Source organism: Enhydra lutris, unplaced genomic scaffold, assembly GCF_002288905.1.
Source record: "Enhydra lutris kenyoni isolate GAN:26980312 unplaced genomic scaffold, ASM228890v2 scaffoldscaffold94, whole genome shotgun sequence".
In the NCBI taxonomy this organism is placed as follows: domain Eukaryota; kingdom Metazoa; phylum Chordata; class Mammalia; order Carnivora; family Mustelidae; genus Enhydra; species Enhydra lutris.
In genome coordinates, this window is record NW_019154178.1 from 2,995,927 (window position 1) to 3,016,567 (window position 20,641).

Below are 20,641 nucleotides of genomic sequence, written 5' to 3' on the forward strand. Positions count from 1 at the left end.
AGTTGGGGGGGTGGGATTATGGACATTGGGGAGGGTATGTGCTATGGTGAGTGCTGTGAAGTGTGTAAACCTGGTGATTCACAGACCTGTACCCCTGGGGATAAAAATATATTATATGTTTATAAAAAATAAAATAAAAAAAAAGATTTTATTTATTTATTTGACAGAGAAAGAGCGAGAGAGGGAACACAAGCAGGGGGAGTGGGAGAGGGAGAGGGAGAGGGAGAAGCAGACTCCCTGCTGAGCAGGGAGCCCAAAATGGGGCTTAATCCCAGGACCCTGGGATCATGACCTGAGCCAAAGGCAGACACTTAACCCACTGAGCCACCCAGGTGCTCCCTGACTAATGTAATTAAAGGTGATTTTTATTTTCCTCATTTTGCTTATCATTGTGTTCTCGTATTCTTACAACAAACACATGCTATTTATATATTTCTAAAAGATTCATAAAAAATAAGACCTGGCTTTTTTTAAGCCTCTCTCACCTCAAAGTGTACCAAGCAATGCTACTTGACCTTTCTGCACAGGCAAGTGATCTATTTGTGTTTGGAAGAGGGTGAGTGTTTCTCTCCCTGGGACCAGAGCTGCCCACTGAGCTTCTCTCCAAGCCCTTGCCTCTGGGAGGGCTTCTAGGTGGCCCGTGGCTCCTCCTCATCCTGCCCAGTCACGACAGCACAGGATTCTGATGGAGGACAGTGAGTCAAGGGAGAAAATACAGAAAAAGGCATAAGCAAAATGTGGAGGTAGAGCTGGTGGTAGGTGTTGGTTTTTCATAGATATCTGAGCCCATTTTTCAAACTACTTGTGGTTTCATCCCGTCCTGTACGGACATGTGGCTCTTGAGTTGAGAATTAGCTTTTTCCCACGGCGTTACCAAATGGTGGGAGGTGTGGCTTGTGTGAAAGTGAGTGCTGCAGGGGAAGAGAAATGAGTGGCCACAGGGTGGGTAGGTGGGCCACTGGGGTGGCAGCAAGTCCTTAAGGTGACCAACACGCTCCATCTGGATGCTGGTCACACCTGACTGATGGCAGACATTCACATGTGGACGGACACAACTTGCAGGCCCACAAACTCGGATGCAAAGTAGGGGCCACGGCCAGAGACCAGAAGCTCAGCAGTTCATTGGAGGACAAAGTAACTTATGTTCAAGGTTACAGTGGTGGAAGTGAAACTGTAGGGCGGGGTGCACTGGCCAAAGTGAGAGACGTGTGCTGGGATATTTGGGCCACCAGCAGGAGGGAGTCGCAGGAGCCAGAAAGAAGCAGAGTTACCTGTAGACACAAAAGCTTCTGGGACAGACTGAGTAGACCCTTGACTCAGAGACTCTGCAGGTGGCAGTATACACAAGGGCACCTGTCAGACACGGGGGCAGCAGTGTCCCGCCAACTCCATTCAGTGTCTTAGAAGGGACCCAAGATGCAAGGCTAAGGGTGTGTGTGTTAGGATTGAGAGAGACAGAGTCTTCATGAACTACAACTCACAACAAAATAAATACCATCTCCCACTTGAGGAAGTTGATTACCAGGAAAGTCACAATTAGCTTTTTCCCACGGCGTTACCAAATGGTGGGAGGTGTGGCTTGTGTGAAAGTGAGTGCTGCAGGGGAAGAGAAATGAGTGGCCACAGGGTGGGTAGGTGGGCCACTGGGTGGGCCCCCGGGTGTATTTGGTTGTATTTGGTTGAATTTGGGGCTGCAAGGCTGCAATGACAGAATTAAATGTCATAATGTGTGCAGTCCCTTCTCACAGGAATTGGTGCATACGTGCTGTGGATATGGTCCTGTCACCGCCACCACCCTGGTGTGGGAGCAGCTATGGTAGTAATTTCAGTTGTTACTGTAGTTATCTTGAACAACATGGTAGGTCTTTGTTGAATGAGGTTTGACCTAGATATTCAACAAATGACATATTATGTCTAGGGTGAGAAATACATTCTTCTGGAGGTGCTAATGTCTGTTGGAGCAGAGCTGGGTGGTGGGAATCTTGATGTTGTGTCAATAGACACTCTCTAAGTATTATTTAGGCAGAGCCAGACCTTCTGCCCAGAAGACTCTCTACAAAGCATTTCATTAATTCCAAGAATTCTGATGGGCTCTCTATAGTCCAGACAGCATGGCAGGGAATTCGGACCAAGAATATCCGGAAACTTCTGTCCATTTCCTCCCTAGTAGTTGTGAAGATAAAGACGGTTGAGAGACCCAGTTTCTCTGAGAATTATCCACGTATCTACTCCAGGCAATCTGAGAAGGATAAGAATAATATTCGACTCAGGTAGTGATGGTTTTAGGAGCCTGGAGTTTTACAGATCTCAAATTTTTCTTCTTCTTCTTTTTATTTTTTAAGGGATTTTTAAAAAAATATTTATTTATTTATTTATTTGACAGACAGATCACCAGTAGGCAGAGAGGCAGGCAGAGAGAGAGAGAGGAGGAAGCAGGCTCCCTGCTGAGCAGAGAGCCTGATGTGGGGCTCGATCCCAGGACCCTGAGATCATGACTGGGCCCCCGGGTGTATTTGGTTGTATTTGGTTGAATTTGGGGCTGCAAGGCTGCAATGACAGAATTAAATGTCATAATGTGTGCAGTCCCTTCTCACAGGAATTGGTGCATACGTGCTGTGGATATGGTCCTGTCACCGCCACCACCCTGGTGTGGGAGCAGCTATGGTAGTAATTTCAGTTGTTACTGTAGTTATCTTGAACAACATGGTAGGTCTTTGTTGAATGAGGTTTGACCTAGATATTCAACAAATGACATATTATGTCTAGGGTGAGAAATACATTCTTCTGGAGGTGCTAATGTCTGTTGGAGCAGAGCTGGGTGGTGGGAATCTTGATGTTGTGTCAATAGACACTCTCTAAGTATTATTTAGGCAGAGCCAGACCTTCTGCCCAGAAGACTCTCTACAAAGCATTTCATTAATTCCAAGAATTCTGATGGGCTCTCTATAGTCCAGACAGCATGGCAGGGAATTCGGACCAAGAATATCCGGAAACTTCTGTCCATTTCCTCCCTAGTAGTTGTGAAGATAAAGACGGTTGAGAGACCCAGTTTCTCTGAGAATTATCCACGTATCTACTCCAGGCAATCTGAGAAGGATAAGAATAATATTCGACTCAGGTAGTGATGGTTTTAGGAGCCTGGAGTTTTACAGATCTCAAATTTTTCTTCTTCTTCTTTTTATTTTTTAAGGGATTTTTAAAAAAATATTTATTTATTTATTTATTTGACAGACAGATCACCAGTAGGCAGAGAGGCAGGCAGAGAGAGAGAGAGGAGGAAGCAGGCTCCCTGCTGAGCAGAGAGCCTGATGTGGGGCTCGATCCCAGGACCCTGAGATCATGACCTGAGATCATGACCTGAGCCGAAGGCAGAGGCTTTAACCCACTGAGCCACCCAGGCGGCCCTCAGATTTTTCTTCTTCATGAAGAGGATCACTTTCTTCAGTGTCACTAGAAATTATTGCTAATCCCTTTTGAAGAAGGCATTGCCATTCCCGTGGTGGGAGGTAGAGGGGATCCCAGTCTTGAAGTCTGAGGTGGGGAGGGGTGCAGGGAGACTTAGTGAGGCTTTGGGTAGATATCTGAGCAGAATCTGCAACAGGAAGCAGACCTCCCACTGTCTGTGAGAACCTCCTGACGAGAGGCTGGGCTCCCTGGGGATGGCAGTCATGGTGGGGGCCCTAAGGGATCAAACACAATTCAATCTGAAGCTTTTTATTTTCCATTCTAATTGTATATGTGTGAGCTGGATGGAGGGGACCCTTGGGGCGTTGAGAACACTGACCCTTAGTAGAGCCACCCAAGGCAGCTTCCTTGGGCATCTTCCCAGCAGTAGAATATTGGCTGTTGGTGGTAGAAGACCAAGAACTGAGATCCAGACTGTGCTTCTGGCTTTTGGTTTTGATTTCCCTTCAAGGGATTTGCCCATTCTTTCTAGCCTGCTCTGCTAACGACTCCTTCCTGGTTCAGGAGGTGGTAATTCACCAGCCAGAGGAAGCATGCATTCATTCACTCAGTGATGGGAATATTACATAACTTTTTAAATGCTCTATTAAACAGGTAAAAAAGAAGGGAAATTTCCACCATTACAGATAAGAAAAAAAAAAGGAAGTGAAAACAGAGTGTTAACACGTATAAATTGATGTTACTGGTGCCCTGAGGAGAAAATACTACACTAGATGATTTTTATGAGCTCAGTATTTAGTTCATCTGGAACTCAGAAGCAAAACCCCATGTCTACAAATGGTAGAAGGTTGAAACCAAGACACATAAAATCTGGACCATCAGAAGACTTTCTTTTTTTTTAAATTTCAATTTAATTAGCCAACATGTAGTATGTCAGTCTCAGATGTAGAGTTCAATAATTCAGTGGTATACAGTGCCCAGTGCTCATCACAGCGCATGTCCTCTCTATTGCTCATCACTGAACTCACAACCCCTTCAGCAACCCTCAGTTTCTTTCTTTTTTTTTTTTTGCTAACATTTTTTTTTATTTTCAGCATAACAGTATTCATTGTTTTTGCACCACACCCAGTGCTCCATGCAATCCATGCCCTCTCTAATACCCACCACCTGGTTCCCCCAACCTCCCACCCACCGCTGCTTCAAACCCTGCAGATTGTTTTTCAGAGTCCATAGTCTCTCATGGTTCACCTCCCCTTCCAATTTCCCCCAACTCCCTTCTCCTCTCTAACTCCCCTTGTCCTCCATGCTATTTGTTATGCTCCACAAATAAGTGAAACCATATGATAATTGACTCTCTCTGCTTGACTTATTTCACTCAGCATCATCTCTTCCAGTCCCATCCAACAAAAGTTGGGTATGCATCCTTTCTGATGGAGGCATAATACTCCATAGTGTATATGGACCACATCTTCCTTATCCATTCGTCCATTGAAGGGCATCTTGGTTCTTTCCACAGTTTGGCGACCGTGGCGATTGCTGCTATAAACATTGGGGTACAGAAGACTTTCTTTTTAAGAAAAGAGTGGCCTGTTAGGGAAAAACATTCACCCACCAGCACAGAGATGACAAGTAACCTTGTCTTTCTATGAACTCTGGGGGAGATAGAGAGTTTCTCTTGAGATATCAGAACCCCAGGACTGTCCCTCTCCCATGGGTGGACCCCGGGAAGCCCCAGATAAGGAATTGTTGTAAAAAGTGGTCCAGGGCCAGTGACATCCCCAGGACTTAGAAGCAGCACATACAGAGTGGCTTTTGAAGGACACAGAAGCATAGGTCATGAAACTCACCATGGACAGGACTTGTCTCCATCAACAGTCACAAACCCCAGCAAATCGTGATGAACAAGATTCAAAATATGTAAGAAATGCAGGCTTAAACACCTAAAACTTCTGGCAGAAGAACTGCCTAAGAAATACAATAAATTAAATGTATTTGAAGTATTTTAAAGTTGTTAAAATAATAAAATGAAGTGTTACACCCATCACTGTAAAGTGCTATAAAAAACAAAAAGGGAAATTTGAAATGGAATCCTAATAATTTTTTGAGCATTTAATGTGTGCCACGTACACCTTGAAGCATTTTACTTTTTTCAGGTGTTCTAAGCCTTTTTAAAAATTTTATTTACATTCAATTAATTAGCATATAGTGTATCATTAGTTTCAGAGTTCAGTGATGCATCAGCTGATCTTGAAGCACTTTAAACAAATGATTTTATCTGATGAACAAGACCGCATGATATATTAGATACAATTGTTATCCCAGTTTTAAGCATGAAGAAATACACAGAAATTAACCAATTCGAACAAAACTGCAGATTTAGTAAATGGCAGAACACATGTGTAAATCCAGAAAAAAGTTCAAGCTTCTGGTCCCCTGGGGCTCCCACTTCATTCCTGGAGTCCTGCCTGAGATCCAAACACTTCACAGTGGCAGATAAAACATAAAATTTAAAAATCTACATTTGTCCTAAGAAAGAAAAAGGTAAACATTTCCATGGGCCAGAAACAGAAATGTAAGGGAGAAAGGCAGCTGAGGAGGCGAGAGCCAGTGAGGGTTGCAGAGGAAGAGCATCCCAGGACAAGGGAGAGTGGGTGAAAAGCTCCCGAAGCGGGATGACCCCAGGGCATGCAGGAAGAACACTGGGAGGATGTGGTTGGAGCCAATCCAGCGATGGGAAAAGTCGTCCTGCACAGGTGTTCAAATGGTGTTAGTGTGAAGCAGAAATATGAAACAGGAAGTTTTTATCTGAATGAGATAAGGTAGCACGGAATTCCAAGAAGAAAGAACAGACTACTTGATAAACAGCAGTCGATAATTTATATCGGTCTGAAAAAAATACTTCAATCTCTATCTCACATAAATTTTTTTATTCCAAAAAGTAAAGTCATAATATAAATATAAAATTCCAAAACAGGAGAAGTCAGATTCTTACCTCACATCAAACGTACATATGATATCCTGTGTGAATATACACCCAGATCGTGAAAGCATTGTAAGAACGTTCAAGAACATTTTTAGAACACAATCACATGGAGGGAATGGGAGGGAAGTTTCTGGAATGAGGGAGAAATTTTATAACCCAACAAGAGTTTGGGTTACTTGGGTGTGTGTATGTGTCGGACCGTGGAACTGAACACCTAAATTATGCACACCTCACTGGGTGTAAGTTATAAGTAGTTCCTCCAAAAGCTGTAAGAAGGAGGTGAATGAACACTGAGAAAATGCACAAAGGGCCAGCACAGGAAACGGGGAAGAACTACAAATGAACAGTCAATTTAAGGGAAAAATGCTCAGTTGCATGAGTCATTGTAACATTTTTAATTGAAATAACAATGACACTTTTTTCTCACAGACGGTGCTCTCATGTGGCGTTGGCAATGTGTTCCCTGGTGCAGGGGAGCCGTTCAAGAGTATTCAGCACAAACACAGAGTGTGTGTGACCTAAAATGCCCAAGTCCCTGCTTTACAAATTATTCCTTCAGATGGATTAGTGGGAACACAGAAATACGTTTGTGTGAGGACGTTTGTTTTAGTATTTTTTTAATAATAGAAAATTTTTGGAATCCACCTAACGTGCATCAGTGATTGAAAAGGATTCTGAGGGCTTATTTATGGTTTTTACTACAGCTTTATTCAAAATAAAAGACTCCTTAATAATGGTAAAAAAAGAAAAGATTAAAATATATTATGATAGTATTTGATTAACAATGCTAAGCTTTTTGTTTATTTATTTGTTAATACTTTATTTATTTGACCGAGAGAGACACAGCAAGAGAGGGAACACAAGCAAGGGGAGTGGGAGACGGAGAGTCAGGCTTCCCGCTGAGCAGGGAGACCCAGGCAGGGCTTGATCCCAGGCCCCTGGGATTACAACCCAAGCTGAAGGCAGATGCTTAACAACTGAGCCACCCAGGCACCCCATCAATGCTCAGTTATTAAACACAGGGGTACCACTTGTGGTGTTAGATATAGGGAAGGCTCCAACATTTTATATTATATGCTTCTAAATTGTTTTAATTTGTAAGAGTTGGTGTATAACTGTTTTAAAATGAAAACATGGACTCCAAATTGTATTGTCACATTTTTTTTGAAGTTCGTAAATAAAAGAGGAAAAATTATATTCATAAGCTTCTAGAGGTGCAGCAAATACAGAACTTTGTGTGTGGTGACACAAAGATTGTATGTCATGATAAATATGGGGGCGTCTAGATGAGTCTGTGCATACAAAACATGTCACCGAAATTGAATGTACCCATAGTCACTGTGGATAATGATATAGTGACTCCAAGTGCCCCGAGTCACATATTTCATGCAGAAACAGGAAGAGTCATGTATGTGCCAGGGTTATTCTGGAGTTCAACACAGAGGGCATCTGCACTTGGACAAGAGGATGGGCACTCACCTCTGCACAGCTGCCTGCAGAATCGTTAACCTCATGTTCACGCACTCCAAGTGAGCTTCACTGTCCCTCCACCCCAAGGTCACCCACCCTGTTTCCTCTTATAGAATGAAGTTAGAGCACAATTTGACCTGTGCCTAAAAGAACCAGTGGGAGTGAGGCCCCACCCCTGCGTTCATGTTGGGTCTTTTGGATGGTTTCTTCAGGGCTTTTAGCCTGATGCAGGAATAGACTCTGGAGGGTGAGGGGAAGCACCTAGATGAGAAGTCCTGGAAAGCTGACTACTCCAGGATCTCTGAAGAACATATCAGTTCTGAGGCTTGGGGTCATGGATGCTTTCCAAAGAGCAGAATCTTCCAGGACTTTACATGGCGTCTTCATAGTCCACATCTGCAGGGCCTGCCTTCTTCAGCTTAAAATAGATGGCTGAGGCATCCTAAAAGCAAAGGCACATGGATAGGACCAGAGCAGGGAAGACACGTGGTTCTCTTCCCCAACCACCCTGGATGTGTCCTATCACGGCACGCCACACAGCCCAGAAAGTAGAGCCTCTTGGAAGACTGACCATAGGTGAGCATTTTCAAAGGCCTGTGTCCCACAAGTGGGCTGTAGAGGTGTTTCTGATGAGCCATAAGTTCACCCAAACGTGCAAACTCCCATTCTAATGGGCCACCATTAGGCATCTCCCCAGGCTATCATTTTTTCTTAAGGATGTCAGAGTTTTGTACTCATAAACTACATTAAACTAAACACAAATTCTGTCCTGAGACCTCTGGCTACTCCCCACTTCCATACTAGACAAATGTACAAAGCACCTACTATCCTTGCACCCATGTAGAGCTGGAATTCCTGTAATTTTCTGAAAGTATCTTTGTATTACCAGTGATCTCCTGGATTGTTCAAGGTTTACAAATTACTGAGTTGACACAAATTACTATTAGTTTAGCTTTGTTCAATATTAATTTAGTTTTCCACAGATTGTGTGATTAACCTCACAGCACAAAGTGGTGTGTGTGTGGTTCAACAATATTTCAGGATAAAGATTTTAAAGGTATAGAATTTTTAGACTTGCCGTGTGCTACACTGTACCTACAGATCATCCATGTGTCGTTGCTAAAGGAAACATCTGTGCAAGGCTCCCACATTCCCTTGCATGGTGAGGCTTTATTGTTATGACCAAATGTTTTTCCCGCTGTGTGGGGACATAAGGGAAGAGATAGACCCTGAGAACCTTTTGTTTTTCCTAAGTGGCCATAGTTTTAAGAGTTTGAGAATGAGCCACTAGAAGAAAGAAAGAAGAGCAGGAAAGAAAGTCTGTAAGTCTTCTAACTCACCAGGTCTGCGGTATGTGTCCTTTGGGGATCTACTGTGGAACAAAAGATGTGTGCTGTAAGATTTCACTTCTATTTGAAGTCCTTCCCTAAAGTCATGCTAATAAGGGCTTCTTCTCCTCCTATCTACTTCCCATGTATTGATTTCTGTCAGCAATTTCATTCTTGCTTTTTTATCTCTTACAAACATGATTTCCTTGCTGTACGGAGGACAATGGGCAGCCTAGAGGTGGACGTGTAAGAAGTCCCTCCGGGCATTTACACTTTTCACATTTCTGGACCCTTGAGGTATGGATGGGACAAGAGCAGCAAGTGGGCCACACAAGGAGGGCAGGCAGACACCACCACCCCAATCTTCCTCTGACCAGGCTGTGCTGAGCTAGCACCAGAACTGGACTCTCCTGGGGCTGGCTCCCAGACCCAAGGCCAGTGCTCAGGAAGGTAGAGCAAAGCCCACAGCCAACTCCAAGGCAGAGCCGCAGTGCTGAAGAACACTTCCATATGCCATTTGCAGGCACTGATTGTCCACTTGGTTCCAGAAAAGACAAAAGTCAGAGACACATTCACTCCCTCACGTCTCACCTGCTGCTTGCTGCTCTTGCTGCCTGTGGTACACCAAAGAGTAGACCTCGTCCCCGCTTACGACATTCACTGAAGAGAAGAAAGGAGGCATAGTGACACAGTCCTTTCTTCCTACCACTTACCTCATTCCATGCCTACCATCTGTCACCATGAAGACAGATGTGCCGTCTGTTGTTGGGGGTGGCTGGGGCACAGCAGGCACTGGTGGGCTAGCAGACTCCACCCCTTCCCTGGCCCCCTCTAGCTGCTTGGGCCAGAACCTTTGGGAAACCTCACCATTCTCGTATACAAACTGTTCCTGCAGTGGGGCAGCTGAGTTGATGTAGTTGGACACCTGTGGCACGGGGCTGGGAGGGCTCCTGCAGACACAGAAACACAAGATAACTCTGTGGGAAAACATCCCAGATACCCCAGACATTACTGTCCAGGTTTGTGAGCGAGACATCGAAGGAGAGAAGCCTGTTAGCAAGGGTCCTGAGCAGAATACTGACATCTGGGAAGATCCGCAGTGAGCTCCGCTTTGTGTTACAAACTCTGTACCTGGGCTGAGCAAGGCATGGCAGAGCAGCCATGGAGTGCACAGCCCGAGGTGAGCGCAGGTCCTTACGTGATGGGTCAGTGCGGTGTCGCCCACACCTAGAACAGGGCCCCTCCCATCACAAGTGCTCAGTGAATACTAAGTGAGAATATTGATTCCCTCCCAATGGAGAACAGGTTTTTAGGCAGAACAAGCGGCTTGAGGAAGGGAGAGAAGAAAGTGAACTTGCATGTACAGGGCTCTGTACCCCTGGAAGACCGCTACTCTGATTTGGGAAAATAATCTGATTTTTGTTGGCATAAACAACAACATGGTACAAAAATATGTCAACTAAACTTTGATGTTTTAAAAATATTTTCCTCCTCTAAACTAAAGAACTTTGCCAGCAAGTTTTCGGGATGGTTATCACTCTCTGGCCTGAATGACGGAAATGTGCTTGTATCTTCATGCCTTTGAGATACTTTCAGGATCTCAGGATCCTGTTTTCCTGCCTCATCAGAATGACTCACAGATGCTCAGGTATTGGTTAATTGATGGGATAAATCAATTCACTGGTGAATGTGTGAAATGGGTCAGTTTAGTGAGGGAGGTGAATCAGGAAGAATGACGGAAAAAGGATTTGAATCAATTAGTCCGTGTACAAATGAGGAGCAGCAGCAAACAGACCCTGTTAGCGGTGGGAGAACTCCAGATAATAAAATACACAACAAGCACATGAGAGAGGACAACTTGGAGCGGGGAAGGTGGGCTTTCCTGCATCATCAGCACACGCAGAAGGAGCAGAGCCTCACCTGCCCTGGTCTGCAGCTGCTGGTCTTCCTACAAGTCAAGCAGATGAGCAAACACGTCAAAAGGGAATCAGATGGCCCTTCTGCGGGGGCTGCTCCCCAGGTCTGTCACCGCGTGCCGGAGGGCGTCGTCTGCTCGGATCCTTCACTCGCAGGTGAAGACACTCAGTGAAGAGCAGTCGGTGAGCTTCCAGACGGTTCATCCCACGGCAAGGACCTGAGCCTGAGCCTCTAAACCCGAACACCTATTGTCTTTTTTGCTTTGGGTTTTGACAACACACCACCTACTCTTGTCACGACAAGAGCCCTCAGAAGCACCACAGGCACAGCCACAGCCACATTACAGGTGAGGTGAGGGGCCCCAAGCGGCAGGACAAGTTTAGAATTTCAGTGAGAATCTCACATGGTCTCCATCTTGCTCAGGGGAGAACAGGAGTCCAGGATTAAACACCTGAATAATATGTAATTACCAGCTGCGAGCCGGGGCAAAGCTAAACAACTTAGGGGTCTGAGGAGAGAATAAAAGGAGAGAATTGTAGGCCGTGTGGCTGGCTGAAGCCTCTGGGGGAAAAAGACAGTCAGGCTGAGAAGTAGGAGAGATCCCGCCATGAGCAGACGAGCGGGTGCATAGGTGAGCGTTCCAGAACACGGGAAGAGCTCGTGATGGTGCTCTGGAGGGATGAGAACGGAGGCACTGAGTTTAACTGGGGGGTGGTTGGCAGAGCTGGAGTTGCTAACTGTGTTTCTCTTCTAGTAGCTGACCTGTTGTTTTTAATAGAGTCAGAGTTTTGGGTGAAAATTAGATCCCGGAAGCACCGGACATCAGTTGAGCCCCGACGGATCACACACGGGGGTCGGGGGACTTGACCACAGACACGGGTACCGCTCCCAGGCTGGGGGTTGGGAGCAGATCTGCAGGATGGGGGCTGGCAGGACGTATCCCTCCCCCACAGCGTTCCTGTCTGTCCCCAGTCCCGCCTATTTCTGTGAAAACAAAGTTCACAGTAACAAAATACCAGAATCTATAAATACTAACCCATTCTTTTCTTGAGCCAACAGCAGAGCGATAAGGCCATAACGGTGGGACCAAGGGTGCCAAGCAGCCCCTCCAGGACTCCTGAGGCGAGAAGTTCCTTTTTGTCCTCCACAGGCTCTGAGGGGAGAGGTCTTCCCATGAGCCAGCCTGCAGCAGGGCTGGCCTTTGGAGAGCAGACGTCTCGGGTGAGGGCTGAAGCCAAGGTCTGCTCTTCCTGGGCAAGGGGCTGAGGGTAGCAGGACTGACTTATGTGATTTGCAGCTCATCACCCTCATGGCAGGAAGGAGGCACAGCCTTCACGTCCTCTGTGTCCCTCAGACACACCTCCCGGGGCAGCATCACCCTTAGACGCATCACCCTTAGGTAACGCAGCACCAGAAATGCTGTGTAAAACTCTCCGGGATACCAGAGAGGGACATTGGCCAAGACAGTTCAATGGCCTGAGCCGTACCTGTGACGCTGAGGGTCACCGCCTCGCTGCGCTGGGCCCCCAGGCCGTTGTCGGCCTCACAGGAGTAGTTTCCAGAACGTTCTGCGGTCAGAGAGAGGTTGAAGGAGGCTTCTCCTCCAGAGGGGGCCGAGATGCTCCCCAGGATGACGTCCTCGTGGTAAAACCAGTACTGGATCGGGGGAGAGCCGCTCTGGGCCTCACAGCAAAGCTCCACCACGTCCCCAGGAAAGGCCTGGGCCCCGGGCACCCTGAGGGTGAAGACGGGATGGGACACTGGACCTGAGGGAGACAGGGGGCTATTGGAGAGGGTCTCCACACCGTGACAGACTCGTAATCCCTGCCCACAGAGGCTCAGCCCGGTCGGTCGTCCGCACGGTGCCCGGGGGAACGTGGAGCCCAGCGAGTGGGGGTGCTGGCGGGACAGAAGCTCCGGAACTTACTTCTGACAGCGACGCTCACCAGCTCGCTGATGCTGGGGCCGTAGCCGTTGTCGGCCGTGCAGTAGTATTTCTCTGCGTCGCTGTCGGTCACTGCCGGGATCTCGAACGTGGCAGTGAGTGAACGCTCGGTCTTTGTTTTCAGGATCAAACCCAGGGCCCCTTTGTACCAGGAGAAGGTGATGCCTCCTGTGCCCTGGGTGGCCAAGCAGATGAGAACCAACTTCTTTCCCTTCTGCACTTGTCCCCCTGGAGGCTGTGTCTCCAAGCTCACGTTCCAGACGGGGACTCCTACACAAACACAAGGAGACACCGGGGGTGTGACAGTCCCGAAAGCACAGGCCTTGGGTCAAGTCAATAGCTGATGTTGTTCCGTGGTGGTGGGTGGTATTCTGGCGGTGGGGGGGCTTGCTGCTGGCTGGGGGCGGCCTCGGTCAGGTGGACAGTGTGGGGGTGAGAAGGCCATACTGTTACATGGTGGCTGCAGCTCCCTCCCTTCCCGGGGCAGTGGGGCTCTCAGGGCCCGGGCCTCTCCAGCCCATGCTCTGCAGGGCACGGGACGGCGGCGGCCACAGGACAGACGGCCGTTCGAGCTGTCTGGCCTCAAATGCTGGCCCCACGTCTTACTGTGGGTGCTTGATCCAACCACTTCACTTCTCAGACTCAGTCTCCCGTCTGTACAATGCAGAGGGGGATACTAGCTATCTCCTACAGTTGGGACGGTCCCATGACCTAGCACACGTGGGGCCTGGAGCCGGGCCGGCTGCCCGGTGGTTCTTTGCTCCTGTCCAGCCTCACCAGTGTTGAGTTTTGAGCAAGGGTGGGGAAGCCAACCTTCTGGAGGTATTCCACATCCTCTTCCCAGCACCGTGGACGCATCGTTGTCTGAGAATGGGGGAGGACGTTAGCGTGTCCCCCGGAACACGGAATGACACGGGTCAGTCACAGAATGCCCCCTTCTCCTCCTTTCTTTCAAAACCAAGCCCCAGCTTCGCCTCCCATAGCCTCGGGCCCAAAGCGGGCCCTTACCGTGCGGGTCTGAGTTCTCCCTTCTCTGTAGCTCCCGTGACTCCCCACCACGGCCACACGTGTCCCCCCTGGGGAGTTTGCTGCCAGGGGTCGGGATTTTGCAGTGATTTGCTCCCACTCTCCAGCACAGGGAGGGTGCCGTGAGGGCCTCCTAAGTACTCTCCTGGGCACTTGAATGGGATTAGGGAGAATAGGAACAGATCCCTTAAGGACTCTGAGAAGGAGAGAAGCTCCAGCATGTCTCCACCAGCTCCTTCCCCCCAGGGGAGAGCAGCCTCGGGCCCCCGGCCCTGTGTAAGTTTCCCGTGCAGGCCCCAGGCTCACCTTGCACCTGTATCTGGATCCTGGGGCTCCAAGTGACTCTGATCGTCGAGATCTTTGCTTCACACCAGTAGGAGTCCGAGTCTTCCCTCCACACGGTCGGGAGGTGGAGCTCTGGGGAGCGGCTGCAGCCCTGCCCCAGGGCCTGACTGTCTCTGAAGAAGCAGAACTGGACTGGGACACCCAGCTTCTGAGAAGTGGCCTGCATCTCACAGGTCAGGGTCATCGAGTCCCCCTCCCTGGGCCGAGAGGGCCTGGCTGTCAGAAGCAGTGCTGGAGAGAGGGACGAAAGACAAATTCCAGGGCCATGGGCTTCAGAGTTCCTGTCAGAGGCACACTGAGCTCTCCGTGTTTGGAACAAGGCGAGTTGGGTGCAGAGACCGCCCCCCACTCCAGCATGACCTGACCCTGGGCCATGTCTCCGCCCCCCCAAGGCAACCTCTACCTCCCGCTTGGCTCCCACTCTTTGACATTTCCGTCCACAAACTAAAAACACCTTTTCTGGACACGGGGCAGGGCGCTGACCACTGTTACCGGAGATGGTGAAGCCTGACGTTTCAGGAAAAGTGAGTGTGTTTCATTCATTCTTGTCATAAACCATGTCGGTTATCTTCCGCTCACTCCCCCTGGCATCCCAGAACCACACACTGTCTTTCAAGGACAGAATGTGACATGGGACGTTCGGCCAGTGGGGGAAAGATTAGTGGGATTTAATGCCTTCTTTACTGAACCTCTCCTGCCTGTTACTGCTGCTCCCAGTGGAAGGAACAGGCGAATGCTTGCCTGGAAATGCCACCCGCACACGCGCAGCTCCCCTGCTCTGCGACTCTGTGCAAACCTCGTGCGAACCACGGCCATCAGGGGCAGTTTCATTCCATACCCTGAGCCCCAGGGATGTCTCCCTTTTCGGCCATAGGGGCTCTTCTATGGATGCACTACAGATGGGCAAAGCTGGGTCCCGCCTCCCCTCCTCTCCGTCTGCCTGGCGGCAGCGCCCAACAAGACATGGGATCCCAGAGGACACCAACTCTCGAAATATTTGTTTACCCAGCGTCAGAGGCTCTGCTCAGATAAAACTGCCGAGTGTTCTGGATCCTGAGAGGGGGCTGCTGCTGCCACACGTGTCAGCCTCAAGCCGTGTTACTAGGATGATTTACCCTGGGACTTTGTAAACTCTAGTCCAGTGTTAGTACCAGAAGGTTCGCTCCGGGGCCTGGAATTCCTGGCAGGGGTGGTATTCTCTCCTGGGAATCCTGCAATCCCCCAGAGGACTGAGGACAGAGAAAGGAATAAAAAAGGCATCCAGGAACCCATTCCCCACTCTTCTGAATGGGGCTGGTGGCATGGAGGGGACGCCAGACAGGGGAGTTTGCAAGGCCTGGAGCTTGGTCTTGTAGCTCCGAGCTGGTTTCAGAGAATTCTCAGACTCCCAGGCAAACCTGGCAAGTTCCTGGTAGTGGAAGCTTTGTTTCTTCTGGATGTGGATTTGGATCTGCGCTTGGGCTCAGACTGGGCACTCAAGGGGTAGAAGCAGGATCAGGCACAGATTGTGTCAGCATTAACCCACAGCCTGAGTTCCACTTGGACGAACTTTGGGAGAGCATCCCAGAGGCCTGGGCTGGTCCCCAGTATTTGGGCAGAGCCGTGCTCCCCGGCTGTGTGCATGGCCTGTGTTCTTGGGGGGACAGGCAGGAAGCTTCTTCGAGCCCTTCGGGTAGCTGTTCTGATGTATCCTGGGTTGAAATGCTCCTCAGCGGAAGATTCCTTCTGGGAGAAAGCTTCCTCCACTCTTTGTCTGGTAGAAGCAAGACCTCGAATGAGCGTCAGAGTGCTGGGTTTGTGCCAACCAGAGTGAGAGAGAAGTCGCATGGGTAACGGCTGTGGCTACAGAGCAGAGCTGGAAATGGGAGGGGGACAGAGAGCTACTTGGCTTTCCTGTGGTCCGGGGACCGACTGTCACATTCTCTATGGATGTGTGATGGCAACGTCTCCTCCATCGCTCCTGGGGGAGCACCTCATGGGGAAGACATGAGGGCCTTGCCACCCCCGAGTCTGGGAGGACGACGAGTCTTCTAACGTCTGTCTTCCACACTCTGTGACTTCCAGTGAAACAGCATCTCCCTTCCCAAGCTGCGACTTCTCACAGAAAGGGCTATGGTTTCAAGAAGACCTGCTCCCCTAGCTGAGCGGCCACATGTCAGGTGCAGAAACTGACCTGAACACAAGCAGCCTGGTCCTCTGGGAGCCGCTGCCATGGTAGGCCTCAGCAGCTGTCACCGGAGGGCAGACAGCACCCATGGGCCCGCTGCACGGATTGGGCCACGAAGAGGAAAAGGAGGTCCGACTCACCTTCACTGGCTGGTTCGCAGGGGGCAGCTAGGAGAGAATTCAGGAGAGGTCAGTGCAGGTACGAATTCCAAACAGGCAGCCCCTGCAACCTGACTGACCATCCCCAGTGCGGTTCTCCACGTGCCCTCCTGCAGCCGCCCCTCCCCTCCCCCGCCCCTCCTCCTCCCCCTCTCCCTCCTCCCTTTCCCCTCCCTCTCTCCCTCCCCACTCCCTCCTCCTCCACGTCCTCCCTCTCCCCTCTCTCCTGCCCTCTATTCTCCTCCCTTCATCCTTCTTTACCTCTTTTCCCTCTCCTACATTCCCCAACACCACACAATTCCTTTTGTGATCAGGAACTCCTTCCCGATCACTGCTCCTATCCATGGTTAGGGTGGTGCCTTCGTTCTGTGGCCCCTTCAAGCCCTGGACTCTCATCCCTCCTCTCAAATGTCCAGGTGGCCCCAGCCCGGGCTGGCCCACCACAGTCACAGCAGCCAGGCTCCTGCTCTTGACGTCCTTTATTCACCAACGTCCTGGTGGAGGAGGTCCACAGAAAGAATTCGGATTTCTCCCAAGATTCTCCCACACCTCAAGGGTCTGACTGTGGTATGGCAGCATAATGCTCAAGAACAGAACATTCTGGGGAGATGCAGGCTCTGCAGCCAGAAGACAGAGCCCTGAAGCCTGCCTCTTCCCCTTACAAGCTGTGCTACCCCAGGGACAACGCTTCACCTCTCTGTGCTCCGCTTTCCTTTTCTGTGAAATGCAGGTAATCATAGACCTCCCTCAGTTTCTGCAGGGATTAAATAAGTTCACGCCCATAAAATGCTTAGAAGGGTGCTTGGGGTTTATTTACCATCCAGCAAACATTACTCATCATTAGTACCTATTTGAGCCCGTGTTTAGTCTGACTTGTGTAGCCTGCCGTTGGAGCTGGAAAGCTGGTGTGACTAATGTGTGCCTCAGGTAGGAGAATGGAATCGATGGGGCTAGCATGAAAATCACATTTTTTATCCGTCCGTTCTACAAATGGTTCCAAGCTCTTACGGCGGCGTGCCCGGGCCCGTGCACGGACTGGCGTTGCAGGAGCGAGAGCAAGCAGCAGGCTCTGCTGTCCAGGAATTTCGGGAGAGACAGACAATCGAAAAATCACCAAAGAGCCTGACCTGAGAGAGTGATCAGTGTTACCGGAGGGATGAGGCCGAGACACAAGTCCGAGGGTCTTAGGACGGTCTGGACCCTTTGGACAGCTGTGAACCGAGTAGAAAACAGAATGAAAGTGGACAGCTGCCTTCGGGGTGCTTGGGGATGAGCACCCCCAACACAGAACTAGCCGATGCAAAGGACGTGAGAAGGAATGAGCTTGTGGTGGGGTGGGGAAGAGAAGGTGGCGCCCTTGGAGCTGACAGAGGGGCAGTGGTGGGCACTGGTGTGGTAGAAATGGTCAGTCAGTCACGGAGGGCTCCCTGGACTTGGCACCAGGTCTGGATTTCATTCCAGGTATGATGGGGAGCTGTGGACAGTTCTGACTCCAATTACGTTTGTAAAATCACTCTTATCCTGGGAGAAGGGCAGACCACCATCATGCAGGAGAAGCAGAGAGGACACTAGTGACAGTTTAGTCTGGAAGATTTAGTCTGGAAGAGCTCGGGCTAGGCAGGGCCACCGTGAAGGGCCAGAGTCCAGTATAAATTTGAAAGTAGAATCAAGACTTCCTTACGGATTGGAGGTCAAGTGTAGAGGAGAGAGAGGAATGAGTGTAAGTCCTAGATTCTTGGTCGCAGCCGCTGGAAGAGTGGAGGTGACATTTGTGAGCATGGCACGGTCACCCGGAGAAGCTGGGTAAGTTGGGGGAACTCATGGGAGATCAGGACACATGTTTGGCCGCATGGAGTATAGCAGCTGAGTGTCTGCGGAACGCATGCACGATGCTCAGAGGAGAGACCAGAGCTGGGGACGTAAGCTTGAGTTGAAGGTCAAGGCAGCGCAGGAAGTGTCTGAACCGGGCAGGGACGTGCACATGGATGGAGTGTGAGGTCTGGCACCAGCCTTGGACAACTCCAGCCTCTGGTGGTCAGGAAGCAACAGGTGTTGAGTTAGAAAGAAACCCAGTAGCCTGTAGTGTTCCAGAAGCTGAGGGAAGAAGTGCTTCCAGAAGACGGAGTGAAGGACCACTTGGGAGAGTCCAAGTTAAAGGAAGCTGAAAACAGAGCCTTGGCTAGGATGACAGGGAAGGGGTTGGTGGTCCCAGCAGGGGCAGGGGTGGGGACGAAAGGTGGACAGCCATGGCCAAGGGTGAGAAGGACCTGTTAGCACTGAGAACCAACCAACGGTTGCCAGGGCTTGAAAGGATGGAGGCCAGGAGGGAGTGTTTGAGGAGATGGAAATGTTCTGCATCGTGATGGTGTGGGAGCTCACATGACTGCAAATCCTTCTGGAAAATCAGAGCTGCTGTATCTTAAAAGTGAAAGTTAATGTGATGGAAGTTAAAAATGAGTTTAAAACAGGAAGGGTGGGAGGCAATAAGGCAAGCCCAGCAGCTCTCTGGAAATTTTGTGAAAGGGAGCAGAACACGGTCACGGCACATTTCCATCGTCTTAGGGGAAAAGACACGGTGGCGTGATTGTGTATTTACCAGACTAACCCAGGATGAAGAAATGTGGTGATGGCACAGGGAAGGTTCTGAGAAAGCGAGAGCATTAGGGAACCCAGTGCATACGGGAGGAGTCCCGTCCTGCATGGGAGGAGGGACGGTGCTGTCCTGACTGGGGACAAGTGGCGGGGGTTGGCAGGTTCACAAATACGGCCGCAGAAAGGTGAGGACATTGTCTTCTGATGGCTTTCACTTCCTCAGTGACATGCAGCAGGATTACAAACCGAGAGTAAGAAGGAGTTTGAGGAGACAGAGAAGGTGGGAGATAGTGGTCTGAGGGCCCGAGTGGGAGGCACCGAGTGGGAAGGTGTGGGAGGGTCTCTGGCCCTACAGGGGCCACCATAGATGTGTGCCCTGCATTTAAAGGATGTGAGTCAACAGGATGGTGCCTTTTGTGTGAAGTCACACGTAGCTGCTTGGGCACTGGTGTGAAGCACACGGAGAAGCTGACGGAGGGTGTAGACAGGGGAGTGCTGGGCCAGCCCCAGCATCTGAGCTGAGAGGTGGGGGACGCGGAGGACAGACACAGGCAGTGGAAAACTCCAATCCTTGGGGTTGAGAAGGAAAGTTGCAAATGCCCTGTGGTCATAGGGTGGGGTAGGGGTGGGGTGCCAGAAACAGGGATTTGAAAGCAAGCGTTGTTGGTGATGATCCATTCTAGGTAGGGATGAGGGTCCAAGGACAGAAGACAAAGGAAAGGATGATGACCGTGAGGACAAGGAACAAAGAGCCCAGTTTGTTGTGTGAACCACCCCTGCAGCTACCCACAACATTGAGAACAGAGACAGAGTTTACATCGGAAGGAAGAACAGACACTCAACACTTCCTATGAGATAAAAAGTGAGTTGATAGTTTTCTTCAAACCCTGGCTTTCTAGTCTTTCCCACCTGCTGCCTGACTCCGAGCCACAGGTTGGAGGCTGAGGTCCTGGCCTCTGTGGGTGCAGCCGGAGACCTTGGGAGGTCCGGCCTGGACGTCCTACTCACCGCACATCAGCAGCACAAGTCCCAGCAGCATGAGGACCGGGTTGGGGACTGTCCCTGGAGATGCTTTCTCCGTGAAGGAGGAATCCAGTTTGACAGAGGGTTGAGGAAGTCGGGATGGGAAGTAGAAGAGTGAGAGCCCTCCCAGGGCCCCCCTCTGTCTGCTCTCCGCAGGGGCCTGAGACAGCAAAGGACACTCCTTCTTGTGGCTTTGTCCTATGTCCACAGCTCGACGAGAGCGCACGTTAGCACATCAGGGCCTCCTCAAGAGCTCAGGGCTGTCTCCAAGGACGGTTCCCA

The 20,641-nt window shown here is 49.9% G+C and overlaps 1 protein-coding gene across 5 annotated transcripts; it reads right to left on the reverse strand.

Moving 5' to 3' along the window:
• Nucleotides 1-7,248: 7,248 nt before the first annotated feature.
• LOC111138799 (Fc receptor like 1) lies at nucleotides 7,249-20,438 on the reverse strand. Of its 5 annotated transcripts, none has more exons than XM_022490698.1 (12): nucleotides 20,345-20,438; nucleotides 16,727-16,753; nucleotides 14,381-14,650; nucleotides 13,862-13,912; nucleotides 13,031-13,318; nucleotides 12,591-12,869; nucleotides 12,140-12,256; nucleotides 11,107-11,134; nucleotides 10,054-10,136; nucleotides 9,778-9,846; nucleotides 9,199-9,230; nucleotides 7,249-8,300 (listed from the first exon to the last, which is right to left on the reverse strand). In XM_022490698.1, the coding sequence occupies exons 1-12, from the start codon at nucleotides 20,373-20,375 to the stop codon at nucleotides 8,229-8,231; spliced, it is 1,347 nt and encodes a 448-aa protein (XP_022346406.1). In that variant the 5' UTR covers nucleotides 20,376-20,438; the 3' UTR covers nucleotides 7,249-8,228. The 5 variants fall into 5 exon arrangements, 2 of the variants coding, with proteins under 2 accessions (XP_022346406.1, XP_022346407.1); XM_022490699.1 differs by having other exon boundaries at nucleotides 7,540-8,300; nucleotides 9,199-9,227; XR_002640057.1 differs by lacking the exons at nucleotides 7,249-8,300; nucleotides 9,199-9,230; nucleotides 9,778-9,846 and having other exon boundaries at nucleotides 10,091-10,136; nucleotides 11,107-11,246.
• Nucleotides 20,439-20,641: the final 203 nt, after the last annotated feature.

What these genes read in the sequence shown, in the direction of transcription:
- LOC111138799 (XM_022490698.1), bottom strand. Translation starts at nt 20,375, where the DNA reads ATGCTGCTGGGACTTGTGCTGCTGATGTGCG. An exon ending in GATCCAGATACAGGTGCAAG is followed by an intron (nt 13,913 to 14,380) that starts GTGAGCCTGGGG and finishes CCCCATTCTCAG; the next exon opens with ACAACGATGCGTCCACGGTG. An exon ending in GGTGAGCGTCGCTGTCAGAA is followed by an intron (nt 12,870 to 13,030) that starts GTAAGTTCCGGA and finishes TGTCTCCCTCAG; the next exon opens with GTCCAGTGTCCCATCCCGTC.